General features: G+C 40.8%; 1 protein-coding gene across 1 annotated transcript in view; it reads left to right on the top strand.

Annotated features, from left to right (window-relative positions):
- zgc:63587 (uncharacterized protein LOC393431 homolog) overlaps positions 1 to 16703 on the top strand; it is a 54899-nt gene extending 38196 nt beyond the window's left edge. The window contains exons 8-12 of the mRNA XM_062025601.1: positions 9843 to 9944; positions 10026 to 10171; positions 10322 to 10405; positions 10490 to 10547; positions 15837 to 16703. Of these exons, the coding sequence (XP_061881585.1) occupies positions 9843 to 9944; positions 10026 to 10171; positions 10322 to 10405; positions 10490 to 10547; positions 15837 to 15902 (456 nt within the window). The 3' untranslated portion in view covers positions 15903 to 16703. The remainder of the gene's footprint in view (positions 1 to 9842; positions 9945 to 10025; positions 10172 to 10321; positions 10406 to 10489; positions 10548 to 15836) is intronic.
- The last annotated feature ends 362 nt before the right edge of the window (positions 16704 to 17065 follow it).

The following is a 17065-nucleotide window of genomic DNA, read 5'->3' as shown; positions in this document are numbered from 1 at the left end:
GTTTCCAGTGGGAATGGTATGTAATGATGTCATTACATAACAGGTGATTATGACCATGACGCTTTAGAAATGCAATTAAAAGCAAAACAAATGATGAGGACCGTTAACAAAGTTTTTTCTACCATGTTTTTTTGTAGCAGGCAAAACCGTGTGTGCATGCATGCTGCACCTGTGGAGAGACTGGCACTGCAAATAACGTGTCTGTCTTGGGGAGGGGTGAATTAAATTCTTCCAGCAACCTTTTTAGAACATTTGGTGGTCTGTGAATGCAAATTTGTTGCATCTGACGAAAACACTTGTTTGCTTGGTCAGAATAAACACCTTTTTGCAATTCGCTGGAACCTGCAGGCTGCATCAACATTTTGCAAATTGCAGCAAACTTTTTTAGTAAAAACAGAAAGTGCAAGAAGAAAATATCCAGCATCTTACAAAAGTGAGTTTACCTCTCACATATTAATAATGCAGCTGAGATAGGCTCCAGCACCCCCCGCAACCCCGAACGGGACAAGCGGTAGAAAATGGATGGATATTAGCAACCATTTTATTATATCTTCTCCAGGTACAATAACAAATATATATATAAATATATATTTGGTTATTACTTAGTCTGTGTCAGCTTAGCTAAGTTTCCACTTAAAATTACTCTACACACATCCATTATTGTCTAAATAGCTGGTAACGCAAGTGAACATGTCCAAAATGTGTCCAAAGTTTATTTTTGGTGTGAGCATCATCGTTATCTAGAATTGCCTTAATCTTCTTGGGCGTGGACAGTTTGTTACTGGAATACTCTTCCAGTCCTCCATGGCGACATTACTGGTAGAGCTGGTGTATGTTAGATACCTCGTGCTCCTCCACCCTCCACAGGAGGATGCCCGACAGCCACAGGTGCTAGGTTTAGGTCTGAAGACGACATACTGTACCTGTACTCGGCCACTGACCTTCCTCTGCAAGGCACTTGTCACTTGTAGGTGTTTTTTAGGCTCCTTATCATATTGGAAAACTGTTTGCAAAGGCGGGGGATCATTATTTGCTTCACATTATTGCAGTACTTGATAATGATTTATTCCTCCAATGAAAGGCAGCACTCATGCAGCCCCAGACCATGATGCTATCACAATTCATGCCTGACTGTAGGTAATCATGTATTGTCAACTATTTTGACAATAATAGCTGTGTGTTGAGTCATTTCAGGAGATAAGATGCACACTGACTACTCTAAAATGTATCCAAGTTGATTTTTTTAGTATTGTGTGTTAGTGGTGGAGGCCATGGTCAGCCCATTCCTACTCATTTTATTGCCACCATTTTAAACACACAAATGTATTTATTTTTCTGACTTCCCGCAGTCATTGCGCCAAATCATGGTCTGAGTCTCTGCAGATTTTAAAACAAACAAATATCAAGCAAGGTACATTTTTGCGCACAATAATCCGCTCTGTGGTGAAATACGGCGTGAAAAACTACAGGTTTCCTCCTTCATGTAGAATGACCGCTATTTCCTGAGACTTCTGACTTGTATAGCCAACAACAGGGTGATGTGTGCAAGAATAATGCCTGCCACACACTGTCCCATTCTAAATCTGCTTTAAATACAAGATTACTTGAATAGCTCGATTGTTCCTCTCTATGCTCTTTGATCACAAGGAGAAGTGGGTGGTCTCAACAGTGCTAAGACTTAAACCAAGACAATAGGAGGGAGTGAAGTGTGTGAGCACGTTGATTACTGTTAAGTCATGTGACACATTCACTTTACCAGCTGACTTCCCCTTTACTTTCCTTTAGAACAAATCCAGCTGTTCTAGTCCAGTCTGCCTCAAACCTGCTGGGATCTATCTGGAATGTGCATGAATGTCTTTAATCCTGTTCACACAAAGGTACTGTTTCTTACAGCACTGCTTTATGGGAGTCTGTGTGCAGCTCAGATGTGCGGAAGATGCGAAAATCACTTGTGGCGCTGCTCCTCCCCTTAACTCTTTTTTTCCCATGGATTTGACACAAGATTATACCAGTTCAGATTGTGGGCGAGCTGCCAGTTAGTTGTGACTGTGTGTGTTTGTACCCTCCTCCGCTTAGGTATTGTTGAGCCTCCCCCATCCTCGCAGACTTTTGTCAGTTCACATTTTTTACACATTTAATAATCATTAACGAAGAAAACTTTAGAAAACAGGTATTAAAGTGACAATTTTACAAGTTAATCACTATTTTTCCTGTCTAAATATTGCCAAAAGTACAGGTTTTTTTTTGTTTTGTTTTTTAATAGAGCGTATGCGCCAGTATCTTGTATTCCAGACAACAATGGCGGAACAATGAGCCATGTTACTTGTGATGACAGTAAGCTTGATAACACTTCTGATGGTGGATGTAAGACACCTTGTGCTCAAGCGTCTGCTTGAGGTGCTTAGTTGGCAGAGACATAGTTGGCCGAGACATAGTTGGCCACTTCATCACCTTCAGCTGCCTCAGCAAGGCACTTTGTCATCTCAGAGGTGTATTGAGGCCAGTTTGCTGTCCAGTTTCCCAAGGAGAAGATCATTCTGGGCTTTTTCACAAAGTTGTGGCACATGTTGGAATTCATGTATCCCCTCAGTGAATCGCAGCAATTATGCAGCCACAGATCATGCCGCTACCAACCTTTTATGAAAAAAATCTGAACCTTTAGGTTGACCTGTGCATGTGTAGTTGGGATTATATGTTTTGTCTTATTTTTGTGTGTTACTAATCAGTTTGGAGCATACAAGTATAGTTATGATCATGTGTGTGGGCATCATGAGGTGAAGGAGAAACAGGAGCATTGTACCTAGACAAGAGGTTAAAGGCCTACTGAAATGATTTTTTTTTATTTAAACGGGAATAGCAGATCCATTCTATGTGTCATACTTGATCATTTCGCGATATTGCCATATTTTTGCTGAAAGGATTTAGTAGAGAAAATCGACGATAAAGTTCGCAACTTTTGCTCGCTGATAAAAAAAAGCCTTGCCTGTACCGGAAGTAGCGTGACGTCACAGGAGCTAGTATTCCTCACAATTCCCCATTGTTTACAATGGAGCGAGAGAGATTCGGACCGAGAAAGTGATGATTACCCCATTAATTTGAGCGAGGATGAAAGATTCGTAGATGAGGAACGTTACAGTGAATGACTTGAGAGGCAGCGATGGACGTATCTTTTTTCGCTCTGACCGTAACTTAGGTACAAGCTGGCTCATTGGATTCCACACTCTCCTTTTTCTATTGTAGATCACAGATTTGTATTTTAAACCACCTCGGATACTATATCCTCTTAAAAATGAGAGTCGAGAACGCGAAATGGACATTCAGTGCCTTTTATCTCCACGACAATACATCGGCGAAATGCTTTAGCTACGAGCTAACGTGATAGCATCTTGCTTTAACTGCATATAGAAACAAAAGAAATAAACCCCTGACTGGAAGTATAGATAGAAAATCAACAATACTATTAAACCGTGGACATGTAAATACACGGTTAATGCTTTCCAGGCTGGCGAAGGTTAACAATGCTGTGCTAACGACGCCATTGAAGCTAACTTAGCAACCCGACTGCACAGAGCTATGCTAAAAACATTAGCTCTCCACCTACGCCAGCCAGCCCTCATTTGCTCATCAACACCCGTGCTCACCTGCGTTCCAGCGATCGGCAGAAGGACGAAGGACTTCACCCGATGCGTTTGGCGGCCCGGAGACGTAGGAAGTCAAGGTGAAGTCGGCGGCTAGCGCGGCTAGCGCGGCTAGCGCTCCAACAAAGTCCTCCTGGTTGTGTTGCTGTAGTCCGCTGCTAATACACTGATCCAACCTACAACTGTCTTCTTTGCAGCCTTCATTGTTCATTAAAAAAATTGCAAAAGATGTCCAGAATACTGTGGAATTATGAAATGAAAACAGAGCTTTTTGTATAGGATTCTACGGGGTACCATAACTTCCGTTACTCGGACTTCGTCACGCGCATACGTCATCATACCGCGATGTTTCAGCCGGATATTTCCCGGGAATTTTAAAATGTCACTTTATAAGTTAACCCGGCCGTATTGGCATGTGTTGCAATGTTAATTTCATCATTGATATATAAACTATCAGACTGCGTGGTCGGTAGTAGTGGCTTTCAGTAGGCCTTTAACATTGCTGAATATAAAGCATTTTTAAGGGGTAGAAAAGAGGTTTAGTGTTGACTACGACGACTGCCGAAATAAATTGATAGATAAAACTGTGACTGTTCAAGCACTATGTGTTTCATCTGAGGCGGTTCACCTCGACCGGCTCTGTATCGCTTGGAAAAACTCGATAAGAAGGCGGTGCAGGGTCTTCCTGACCCTGGAAGCCTGCCAAGATGTTACTGTCTTTTAGGCCGTGGACTGAGTGCTTGACTGTTATGCCCTCCTTTTCGGACGTGCTGTAATGAAACAACTGGAAATATGTTATGCATTACATTGTAATTGCATTGTATGCATGTTCGAAATAAACTGAAACTAACTAACTAACATTAACACGTCATGATAACATGATCACGTCATCAGCAAAGACATCACCCTAGTGGGGACGACAAAGCTCGGTTGATAGAGTCAAGTCAAGTCAAGTAAACTTTATTTATATAGCACATTTTCAACAACTTTTTAGATTGCACCAAAGTGCTTTACAGGTTAAAAAAGCATGGAGCAAACAAAAAACAAACAAACAAAAAAATAATAGAGCGGCCGTGCCTGAGGGTTTCTGTTTCGATCCCCGGCTTCCGCCATCCTAGTCACGTTTGTTGTGTCCTTGAGCAAGACACTTCACCCTTACTCGTGGTTAGGGCCTTGCATGGCAGCTCCCGCCATCTTTGTGTGAATCTGGAAATACTGCCCTATACAAGTATAACATTTACTGTGCTTTTAGACAGCTTACAGGTAAAAAACTCGGACAGGGCAAAAATTCTGGTGAAATAATTCAAGACTTGTTGGCAAAGATGGCGATAAGTGGAGAGAGAAGCACCTCCAGGCTCCTACTTTGCAGCCTTATAGTCTTGTGGATTGTGCGGGATTTCAACATGGTAAAAGCACTTGAGCCACAATATACCATCCGCATGTTTACATTGTTTTTGTTTTGATTTAAAAACAGGAAAACTGCTGATATAGCTTGTTTCACATTATTTTAAAAATATATAATGTGGTTATAACGATAGGATAATATAGACTTTATTCATCCCACAATATGAAAATTATGTGGTTGCAGTGCAGATACAAAAAGTCCACAAAAAACAATTTTTAAACACATGCAATCAAGAGGGAAACATCAAAGAACACAAAATATAATACAAGTACACAGAGCTGATGCAACCAGCTGCCACTTCAGTGGTGCCATTACTACAGCTACAAAGTAAAACACAACAAAAACCTAAAAATGTGCAATAAATAATACATATTGTGCACATATGATTGCACAATGCATAGACAAACAACAAAACAAAAAAAACAGTGTTGTTGTTGGGTTGGTGGGCCGCACGGCCAGAGACAGGAACGGACCCAAAAAAGCAACCAAGAGAGTTGTCTTAGGCTGCCCACTTTTTGGTTACACCAATTCAAGGATCAGAGCTTTAATGAACATTTTTAGTTGTGATTGGACATACTGTATATTGTAAAACATCTAAAAAATTGGGATAGTGGAGGAGCAATCTTGAATTGAATATCATCCCTGTATGTTAAAGTTAATGTACCACTGATAGTCACACACACACTAGGTGGGGTGAAATTACTCTCTGCATTTGACCCATCCCCTTGTTCCACCTTGGGAGGTGAGGGGAGCAGTGAGCAGTAGCGGTGGCCACGCTTGGGAATCATTTTGGTAATTTAACCCCCAATTCCAACCCTTGATGCTGAGTGCCAAGCTGGGAGGTAATGGGTCCCATTTTTATAGTCTTTGGTATGATTCGGCCTGGGTTTGAACTCACGACCTACCGATCTCAGTGCAGACACTCTAACCACAAGGCCACTGAGCAGGTTTGTAAATCATTGTTACACAGACAGCCGCGTTCATACAAAATAATCAGTTAGGATGAATTGTAATTTACAGTTTACTATTGTGGTTCTTGAATACAACCGAGTAGTAATGTCAAAATGGCGTTGTCTTTAAGCAGTAGTTTAGCGGCTAATCCAACTTCGGCACACATTGTCATCAATGTGATCCCACTGTTAAAACACGGCAAAATACAGTAATCAGAAGCATCGAAAACTGCTTGCCCGGTCACGTGCAATCGCAAAATCAAAGTGTGAATCACTGAAAATATATTCTTTAATCAGTACATTTATCTCGTGATAACCCGTAAGGCGTCTACAACGTTTTGTTGAAATCCATTTTGTATCCGTCAAAATGAAAAAAAGTTAATGCTGGCGTAAGACTTCTGCACGGTACTTTTTACAGTATAAAGTATGTTTTCATGGGCAGCACAGCATGTAAATGTGCCTGAAATGGCAGTCAAATGAGATTCATAATAAAAAGAAAACATTCTTTCTCATAATATTTCAGATAATGTTAGTTTCTAGGATCTACAGGAATCTCCGCATTGATATATTACTCTCTACTTGGCGCTTGAGTAGCAGTGGATGTGATTGCACTTGGATAACCTCCCTCAAGGTGTTTTTATCATATTGAAACATGATCAGAAAGTTGCTCTCCAGGTGCATACGGCTGTAATCCCAATGGTGCCTCTGCAGAAGCTCTCAGGCAGCTGTGATGTTACGTAAATACTACTTAAGGTGCTTATAGTTGTTGTCGCTCTTTTCAGTCATTTATGTCTTGCTTTGCTTCTTTTGTGGTGCACATTCCTGAGGAAGAAGTACATTTTGAGGGATCAGATGGAGACCTTTAACGTACATTTGCAGAATGTAATTAGTGAACCTCAGTGGCGGTCTGCCACTTCAAGTCTTCTATCAAGATTTTTTCTTCTCGCTCTTTGCTTTGTTGATTTCCTAAGAACACTCCGGAGCTTGATTCTACTTCCAAGTATTGTTCCCTGTGGTTGGCCGGCCCAGAAGAGGCTCGGCTCTGTCTTCAACAATTGGCCACAGAAGTGTGATTTCAACTTTGTGTTCTAGTGCGTGGGGTCACATTTGACCACAGCCATGCCCCCTTTTTTGTATTTCTTTACTGCGTTGTTTCTACAGCTTTCTTTTGATCTTGGGTTTTTCGTGGGTTCACTTGTGGAAGAAATCATGAAAATATGAATCTTTCCGCAAGTCGCTGTAATGATAGGTTTCCAGAATGATCACTGGTTTTGCTATTGACCTCTTGTGCAGCACCACCACCCTGTTTTATATCTATCTATTATATCTATGTATAGTTGTGCAGGTGAAGTATTTTTGGGAATCATTTTGCTGGAATTAAACTATTCTACTAAATCCAGCTGCAAAATATGAGCCTCCACCCTCACATTTGTCATAATGCCGTTCTATAAACAATGCTTCATGTTCAGCAATGTTAACCGGAAGCCCAGGCTTCCTTTTCAAATGAATACTGAGGTGGACTCTTGTAGGGCATTGTTCACTGCCCTGACTTACACCTAAGTGGAAATATGTAGCCAAGCATAACAGCTCAGAGAGCAGTGGTGGAAGGGGTTGTCTTTTCGCTGTACAGGACGGTCATAAAATCAGGATGGCTCCCGCTGCCAAATTTTCTGCGCCAACAAAAATACACAATTACAAGGAGGAAAGTGTGGTGGACAAGGGGGATTAAGTAGTTCTGCGGGAGATGAGGATTTCGAGACAGGCAGGCAGTGATTCTAGCACCTAATCATGATTATAAGTCTTGCTTTGCACATGTAGCTGAATACTGTCATTAACTTTTAGAAAACCACCTTTCAGTTTTTGCTTAAGCACGATTTGACTGTTGAGTTGAGTTTGTGTTTATTTCGAACATGCATGCATACAACATGATACACCACAATATACATTGCAATACATTTTCATAACATGGTCACTACTGCCTAGTTTCTCTTGTTATATTCTTATTTTTACTGTTATCTTTTTATTCTTATTGTTGCTTTTTATTTTTTATTCTTATTGTAATATTTTCTATTTTATTTCCATTTATACCCCCATTATTTACTTTTTACTTTTTAAATTCGATCTCAATTCTGTACACTGCTGCTGGAATTAAATTTTTTTTTGAGGGAACTCTATCTACCTATCACAATTTCCAGTTTCTCTATTCAACAAGTTCGGAAGAAGCAGAGCTTATTTAATTCTACCCTCTTTCCTTTACATAGCAGTTGCTAGAACTTTTGTTCACTTCCTGTTCTCAATGTATTCACAATATACTCCATAACTAATAACATTAAAAATAAATAAATAATAATTAGTGACGTAAGGTATATTTCAGATGGTGAGATAAATAAGATTATCGACAAAATAATGGATGGATCACATAAATTCAGAATGTTTATCATGGTTCCGGATAAAACCTGTTTTCGGGCCTGATCCGGCTCGTGGGCCGTACGTTTCACACCACTGATCTAACCTGATATAATGTTTAAAAAAAACCACAACTTGTAAACTTGGGGACTGCTCATTATCCAAAGATTACCACATCATGGTGGAGGCAGTGTTGTAGTTTGGGCAAGTATGGCTGCCAATGGAAGGCACTCACTGGTGTTTATTGATAATGTAATTGACAAAATAACAATCAATTGCGAGACAGGAAGAGAGCTTTTGTGCTGGACCATATTCAAGTAAAGATATATTGTAGGTATTGTAACACTTTGATGTTTCGCTTTTGACTTGTTTTTCATTAGAATATAATTCCCTTGTGCCATCAAGAAATTAACAAATGTTCCCCAAATGGCTACCCTGTGGGACTGCTTTTTTGTTTTGTTTTAGTTTCTTTCTTTCCGGCTATTGTTTGACTCTTGTTTGTTTTCTCAAAAAGTATAGATTTTCCAGTAACTACTGTTTCACCAAACTGATGTTTGTCCCCCCTCTACATTGCAGAAGAACCCATTGGTCTGGAGTCACACTCTCTGATGCTTGTTTGTTTTTACATCAGCAACCACAACAATACTCAACCCTCCCAATACACACACACACACACAGACACACACACACACACACGTAGACCACGCATATATAGCTCACTGAAAAAACAATCTGCAGCCATAACAAGTGCGCAAACAGGAGCTCCACTCCGTAGGAAAACCTGCTCTCACTTCCCGGGATCAGGGCTGACTCACCCTGTCCTTTCATACTCTTCACTACATGAAAGTGGCTCAAAAAGTCAGGAAAACAACGCTCGCAGTTTCTTGGCTCCGTTGCATTACAATAACTGTATGCGCTTGAGAAAACAAAAGACAAATGTTGCCTTGATGTTAAGAATAATAAATAGTGACGTGTGTCCCTAGGCAGGGATAAAGAAAGCTCCTTTGTTTTAACTGGCCTTTGAATGGAACACTGTGAGAACTTAAAGACTCTTTCGGTTTTAAAGACACTCCACAAGGCCTATTTTTTCCCTGCTGCCCCCTTTCTTTCAGCCCACTCGTATCCTACATTGGGGTTTTAATGAGATGTGTTGCTGCAACAACATACATACGTGCTCCCACCCACTTATTACTCTGCACGGCCTCCTTATTCTCTGTTTATGGCTCAGAACCGCAGCTGTATTTTCTTCATGAGAGCCAGCATGCTTCAAACAAAGAGCACTATATTGTCAGCAGCTTAAGATGCTCCTTGGAGGATTAGTTTTATTATTAAACATTTTTGGCTCTGAGTTGGAGAGCAGACACCTGCAGGCGTCAAGAAGGGAGCGCCCGAGAGGTCATGACCCTGTCTGCCTCACCCCTTTCCTTTGTTTCCACTTATCAGATCCTGGATGAGATTGCAGAACACGGAATTAAAATCTATCAGCTACCCGATGCGGACTCTGACGAGGACGAGGAGTTCAAAGAGCAATCGAGAGTCCTCAAGGTGAGCGGATATAGGGTGTTATGAAACATTGTTGATCTTCTCTTGCACCCACATTTATCTGCTTGCATTTCTTCCCCCCAGGCGAGCGTCCCTTTTGCTGTCATTGGCTCCAACCAGCTGATCGAGGTGAAAGGAAAGAAGATCCGTGGACGTCTGTACCCGTGGGGAGTTGTGGAGGTGGAGAATCCAGAGCACAATGACTTCCTCAAACTCCGCACCATGCTTGTGTGAGTCACCCCATCAATAAGAGTGCATTAAAAATACAGGGAGGGAAAGCCAAGTGACCCTTGACAAAATGGCTTTTAAAACTTGCAGCAAAGCGCCACAGCCCTCTAGAGTCTGAAGACATAATTACATAGAAACATACTTTGTTGTAGGACGCACATGCAAGACCTCCAGGAGGTTACTCAGGACCTGCATTATGAGAATTTCCGCTCAGAGAGGCTGAAGAAAGCGGGACGGTGAGACACTTTTATGTAAAAAAAAATTTTTTAAAATCTGATTTTAGCAGTTCTCCAAGTTTTATTGTGGAATGTTTCCTGCAGAGCTGTGGATGAGGATGTGATGGATAAAGACCAGATATTGCTACAGAAAGAGGCCGAGGTAGACACAGACACACACACACACACACACACACTGCAGCAATTTGTGCTGGGCCTTAAAGGCCTACTGAAATGAAATTGTTTTATTTAAACGGGGATAGCAGATCCATTCTATGTGTCATACTTGATTATTTCGCGATATTGCCATATTTTTGCTGAAAAGATTTAGTAGAGAACATCAACGATGAAGTTTGCAACTTTTGGTCGCTGATAAAAAAAAGCCTTGCCTGTACCGGAAGTAGCGTGACGTCACAGGTTGAAAGGCTCCTCACATTTCCCCATTGTTTACACCAGCAGCGAGAGCGATTCAGACAGAGAAAGCGACGATTACCCCATTAATTTGAGCCAGGATGAAAGATTCGTGGATGAGGAACGTGAGAGTGAAGGACTAGAGTGCAGTGCAGGACGCATCTATTTTCGCTCTGACCGTAACTTAGGTACAAGCTGGCTCATTGGATTCCACACTCTCTCTTTTTTTCTATTGTGGATCACGGATTTGTATTTTAAACCACCTCGGATACTATATCCTCTTGAAAATGAGAGTCGAGAACGCGAAATGGACATTCACAGTGACTTTTATCTCCACGACAATACATCAGCGAAGCACTTTAGCTACGGAGCTAACGTGATAGCATCGGGCTTAACTGCAGATAGAAACAAAATAAATAAACCCCTGACTGGAAGGATAGACAGAAAATCAACAATACTATTAAACCATGGACCTGTAACTACACGGTTAATGCTTTCCACCCTGGCGAAGCTTAACAATGCTGTTGCTAACGACGCCAACGGGACCTCACAGAGCTATGCTAAAAACATTAGCTATCCACCTACGCCAGCCAGCCCTCATCTGCTCATCAACACCCGTGCTCACCAGCGATCGACGGAGCGACGAAGGACTTCACCCGATCATCCGTGCGGTCGGCGGCTAGCGTCGGATAGCGCGTCTGCTATCCAAGTCAAAGTCCTCCTGGTTGTGTTGCTGCAGCCAGCCGCTAATACACCGATCCCACCTACAACTTTCTTCTTTGCAGTCTTCATTGTTCATTAAACAAATTGCAAAAGATTCACCAACACAGATGTCCAGAATACTGTGGAATTTTGCGATGAAAACCGAGCTTTTTGTATTGGATACAATGTGTTCGAATACTTCCGTTTCAATGATTGACGTCACGCGCATACGTCATCATACATAGACGTTTTCAACCGGAAGTTTAGCGGGAAATTTAAAATTGCACTTTATAAGTAACCCCGCCGTATTGGCATGTGTTGCAATGTTAAGATTTCATCATTGATATATAAACTATCAGACTGCGTGGTCGGTAGTAGTGGGTTTCAGTAGGCCTTTAAATGTGTTTGCAATCTTCTTATCTTTCGTTAGCATTATTTACACTTTGGCCTATCATTTGGCAGTACCCCGCTTCCTAATTGCTCTTGATAATCCTGTTTGTGTTACGAGGGCAGCACGCCTTCGTGAACAGGCGAGTTCTATCAGAGCTGTTTGTAAACAATGTTATACATGTTGTAGAGGATGTTATACCACCTCCTGTCCGGAAGTCCTGGCCCAGTTTTTATGGTGGGAATGACCTCCATAGTATCAACCACAGAGAAAGTTTTTTTTGTAATACAATGTCTCATTGTATGGTCCAATGTTGTTTTTTCTCTGTCTATCAAATAACGTTTCAGAGTCACAATCCCTCTAACAAGGAAGTCACAAGACACAGTCTACATGTTCAAAATGTATTCTGTTTAAAGTAAACCACAAAAAAAGTACTTTGGAGGATGTTTCTCCAAATGTATGAGTCACTTTAAAAAAATTACAGTACATTTTTTAAAAAATACTAAAAGGATCAAATATAAAATGTTATTATAGTTTAAAAATTATGTTTAATAAATAATAAACGCATACAGTATGTATTCAATTAATTACAATCAAAAATTTATAAATGCGATAAATAAAATATCATTGATACTCATTATGTTATATCACTGTTTGGTAGCAGTTGCTCAGGAGGTAGAGCAAGTCGTCCAGTAACTGAAGGATTCCAGGTTCATCATCCTAGTCGATGCTGGTTTGTCTTTGGGCATAGCACTTCACCCACCTTGCTTCCCGTGAAATTCATATTGGTGAACAAATGTGAATGAATGTTTGGTGGTGGTTGGTTAGGCCATCTGCGATGAGGTGGCGACTTGTCCAGGGTGTACCCCGCCTTCCGCCCGATTGTAGCTGAGATAGGCTCCAGCGCCCCCCGCGATCCCGAAGGGAATAAGCGGTAGAAAAGGGATGGATGGATGATGGTTAGGCCATTGGCAGCCATGTTTCTGTCAGTTTACCCCAGTGCATCTGTGGCAACAGATGTAGCACATCACAGAGAGTACCGGTAACTGCTGAAATCACTTGCAGTATATGCACATTATGCAGTTCTTCCTTCTACCCACATGTACATTATGCAGTTCTTCCTTCTACCCACATGGTGGCGACAGATATCACAGAGGTAATCCACCAATTCAGGGTTATTCAACTAAATAGATAAATAGATAGATATTGTTGTAGGGATCACATTTCCAGGAAGCTAAGGACCCTGGATGTCTCCCTTCAATATTAATCTTATTTTGAGAACCAGCCTCTCCTGCAGTGGATATTTGTTGATTTCCTTTTCAGTTAGTAATTTCCAGTGGTGGCCCATCAGGGCCAGCAAGGCCTTCTCTGCTGGCATAACATAACCAGAAATCATTATCATAATTAAAGATACAAGTAATTTTTAATTTTCTTTCCCTAAATATCTAAAAGTATTCATATTCTCTTCATGTCATATTATGCTCCTTCCAGCACTGTTGTTTTTAGGCTATAGTTTTTATCCAATCAGAATACAGCAAGCTTATGTTGCCATGCTGTACGAAATCTGCCCAAGGCCTTCAGAATCAACAATGTGGCGTCCGTGCACTGTAAGTGATCGGACACAAACATTTGACAGACAGTTGCGATAGCCAATCAGATCACGAGTTGTTGTCAGTAAGGCCTTCTCGCTGGCCTAAGGCAGATATATATTGTGATGTTATGAGCTAGGTAACATAAGAACTCCATTACCCAGCATGCCACAGCAGTGACGCGCATGTGCAGTAGCCCCTTTTAGATTGTTGAATGTAGCCATGGCAACGGGATGTTTTTGATGAGCACGCAGTGGAGTAAACTTTAAGAACTCAGCCAACACGCCTCGTCTGCATCTTTTATGATTAGACAAGACAACACATATTTTCAAGAAGGATATTTAAAGAGAAACTACATCTTGTGAGACCGCATCGGCCAACACTGGAAGCTCGTATTGGTTTTTCAAATTGTGAATTCAGATATTTTATTTCTTAATTTTTTTACATTTAATATGTGTTTTGCAATTTTAATTTTGACAGTACCACATAAGATATGTTTAATTGCCAATGCGGGTTTATTGATTTTTAAATGCGCCAGAAAATAACCCGTTTTGTACACTGTTGATGGTTACTCAATGCCCATTAGGGCGTGAATGTGTTTCTGTATAGTATTTCTCCAGCAATGGTCATGTGGTGACATAAATGATGGTATTTTGAGAGGTAATCATTGGACACAGACATCACTAAAGGCCTAGGTGGGAAACGCACGGCCCGCCACTGGTAATTTCTAAAGAAAATATCCCTGTTATGCAAAATACAAGTGGATGCTGGCCTTTAGAAGCTTAAAATGTCAATGCAAGGATCTTCCAATGTGTTTTTACAGTAGTCCAAGTTTTTCTATAGAACAGGAGCACTGTAGTGTTATTAATGTAGGAGTTTGCTGCAAAAATTATTGTCTCCCAAGTTTTCTACATATTTGGCCCCCAGGCAACCAGTTGAATAGCCCTGCACTAAATAAATTAGAAATGAACTTGCAGAGTGCACACCCCTGCCATCTTCCAATAGTAAAAAATCTTAAAAAAATAAAATAAAATCCTGAATCCAAACGGTGATCCGAATCACCCCTTAAAATCTAATCACTTGTTCCTTACCCCTTTTCCTGAAAGTTTCATCAACATACAGCCATACATTTTTGAATTATGCTGCTAACTAACAGACCAACAAACCCCAGTGAATACATAACCTCCTGGCAGAGTTAATTAAAGGAAGGATAGAGAAAGTTACCATGTCTGTGCATGTTTTTACTTTCTTGGTCGCTTCAAGACATGCTGCAAGAGTTCACTCTTTGCATTAGTGTCGGCAGCTGTGCTCTTTTGTTCTATAGCAAAGTGATATAAATGGAGTGAAGCCTCTCGTCAGTCATGCACTTTTTGTGGGTGGAGGAAGGGCCACTAGCATACACGCACAGAAGTTCAGGCTTGTATTGTATAGGGGACGGCGTGGTGCAGTTGGGAGAGTGCCCGTGCCAGCAACCTGAGGGTTCCTGGTTCGATCCCCACCTTCTACCAACCTCGTCACGTCTGTTGTGTGCTTGAGCAAGACACTTCACCACACTGTGTGAATGGAAATAGTGTCAAAGCGCTTTGAGTACCTTGAAGGTAGAAAAGCGCTATACCCATTTATTATAAACACAAGGTAACATACTACATCACCCCCAAAGCCGACTCACTTGATCCTTATCCAACTTCTGACATTTCTTGAAAGTTTCATCAAAATCCACCAATAACTTTCTGAGCTACGGCGTCGACTCACTAACAAACAGCCTGACAAACCCCTCTCGGCAGATAAATGAAGGATAGCTGAATTAAATGATAAAATAGTAATTATCATTAAAAGTTGTGACATTTAATATATCATATATTTAATATATCGGGCGCGGCCACCGCTGCTGCCCACTGCTCCTCTCGCCTCCCAGGGGTTGAATAAGGGGATGGGTCAAATGCAGAGGACACATTTCGCCAAGCCTAGTGTGTGTGTGACAATCATTGGTACTTTAACTTTACTTGAATATGTAGCTATGCATATACAGTATGTCAAATAAAATGTATTAATTCAGTAAATTGAAAAATAAAATAAATGACTAGCTTAATTTCCATACCCTCAATTATAGGAAAATAAAATAGCACATTTCTCATCTGCACATTGTGCAGTTAGTTCCTTTATCCAAATGGGGGCGACAGATGCTATGGAACTAAAACTGCGCAGCTATGCTGATTGGTATTTTAGAAACTGTCTATCTGTGTTGGCCCCGTGGGAGACAAGCGGTAGAAAATGGATCGTTGGATGGATATACTTACAATATGCCCATGTTACCCGTCATCTTCATGCATTGTGATGTTGTCTTTGTTTTCCTTTCCCGCAGCTGCGACGCATGCAAGAGATGATTGTTCGGATGCAGGCGCAAATGAAAATGCAATCAGAAGAGTGAAGGTGTTGGAACTTGGAACACACACCAAAACACACCTGTTGTGACCCAACCACATCTTGCAGGAGTTTTCAGGATTCTATGTTTCCTTGCCTTTTCTCTGATTCCGAAACTGCTTTTTTTTTTCTTTTTCTTTTTTAATCCCAACAACCAGACTTGCAGCCAATGTATGACTATTTAGGTTTACATGTCTTTGGAGAATTAGGAGCCAGTGAGTCAGCATTGGCTGATACAGTATCCACTATGTTATTTTATCCTGATCTTTTATCCTTATTCTTCTATTATGGTCTGTCAAGATGCCAATAACAATACTTTTAAGTGTTTACCAAAAAAAAGTCTTTCCAGTCTTAACTGCCATTGGAGGACTTTTTAAGCATTTTGAATCTGCAATTTGAAAAGTGTATTCTGTTACTTTCACTATTATTGACAATTTACTACAAGTTCCATGTTTGTCTTTCTGTCACTTTATCCATCCACTAAAGTGGCTATAAGGCTGCTAAAATAATAATACACTCAGTGCCATGTCACTTACTCCATATTGTTGTATTTTATGTTGTACTTACTACAGAATGAAACACAAAAGTGTAGTAGTTTGTCAAACATTAGTATATATTGAGCCCAATGATCAGTTTCTAGTTCACACGGTACATTGTCCAAAATATAGAAGCTGATTTGTAGCTGATGTGCCAAACAAAATTATTTCATGATTTGAAAAAACACAACACTTGTGAACTGTTTAGGTGCCAACATCTGTTTTTGTACTTCCACTGAAATATTTTTGTTTAGAGGAAATAAATGTTTACTATCTTATTATTTCTCAGTGTTCTTCACATGACTAATATTTGATGTGCTAAATAATATAATTGTCTATTTATCTGATCGTCCAATGGTTGCAACCGTTGGTCATAACATTAGGTACATCTTAAGTTCCTTCACATATAAAAATGGTCTATATTAGTACCAGTGGTGTGCCTCTACTGGTCTAACATAAATCCATCCATCCATTTTCTACGGCTTGTCCCTTTCGGGGTCGCGGGGGGTGCTGGAGCCTATCTCAGCTGCATTCGGGCGGAAGGCGGTGTACACCCTGGACAAGTCGCCACCTAATCACAGGGCCAGCACAGATAGACAACATTCACACTCACATTGACAAATCACGATCATAA

This window comes from Entelurus aequoreus, linkage group LG17 (assembly GCF_033978785.1).
Source record: "Entelurus aequoreus isolate RoL-2023_Sb linkage group LG17, RoL_Eaeq_v1.1, whole genome shotgun sequence".
Taxonomy (NCBI): domain Eukaryota; kingdom Metazoa; phylum Chordata; class Actinopteri; order Syngnathiformes; family Syngnathidae; genus Entelurus; species Entelurus aequoreus.
The sequence above is the reverse complement of the archived record's forward strand: the minus strand, read 5'-3'. Positions and strand labels throughout refer to the sequence as shown.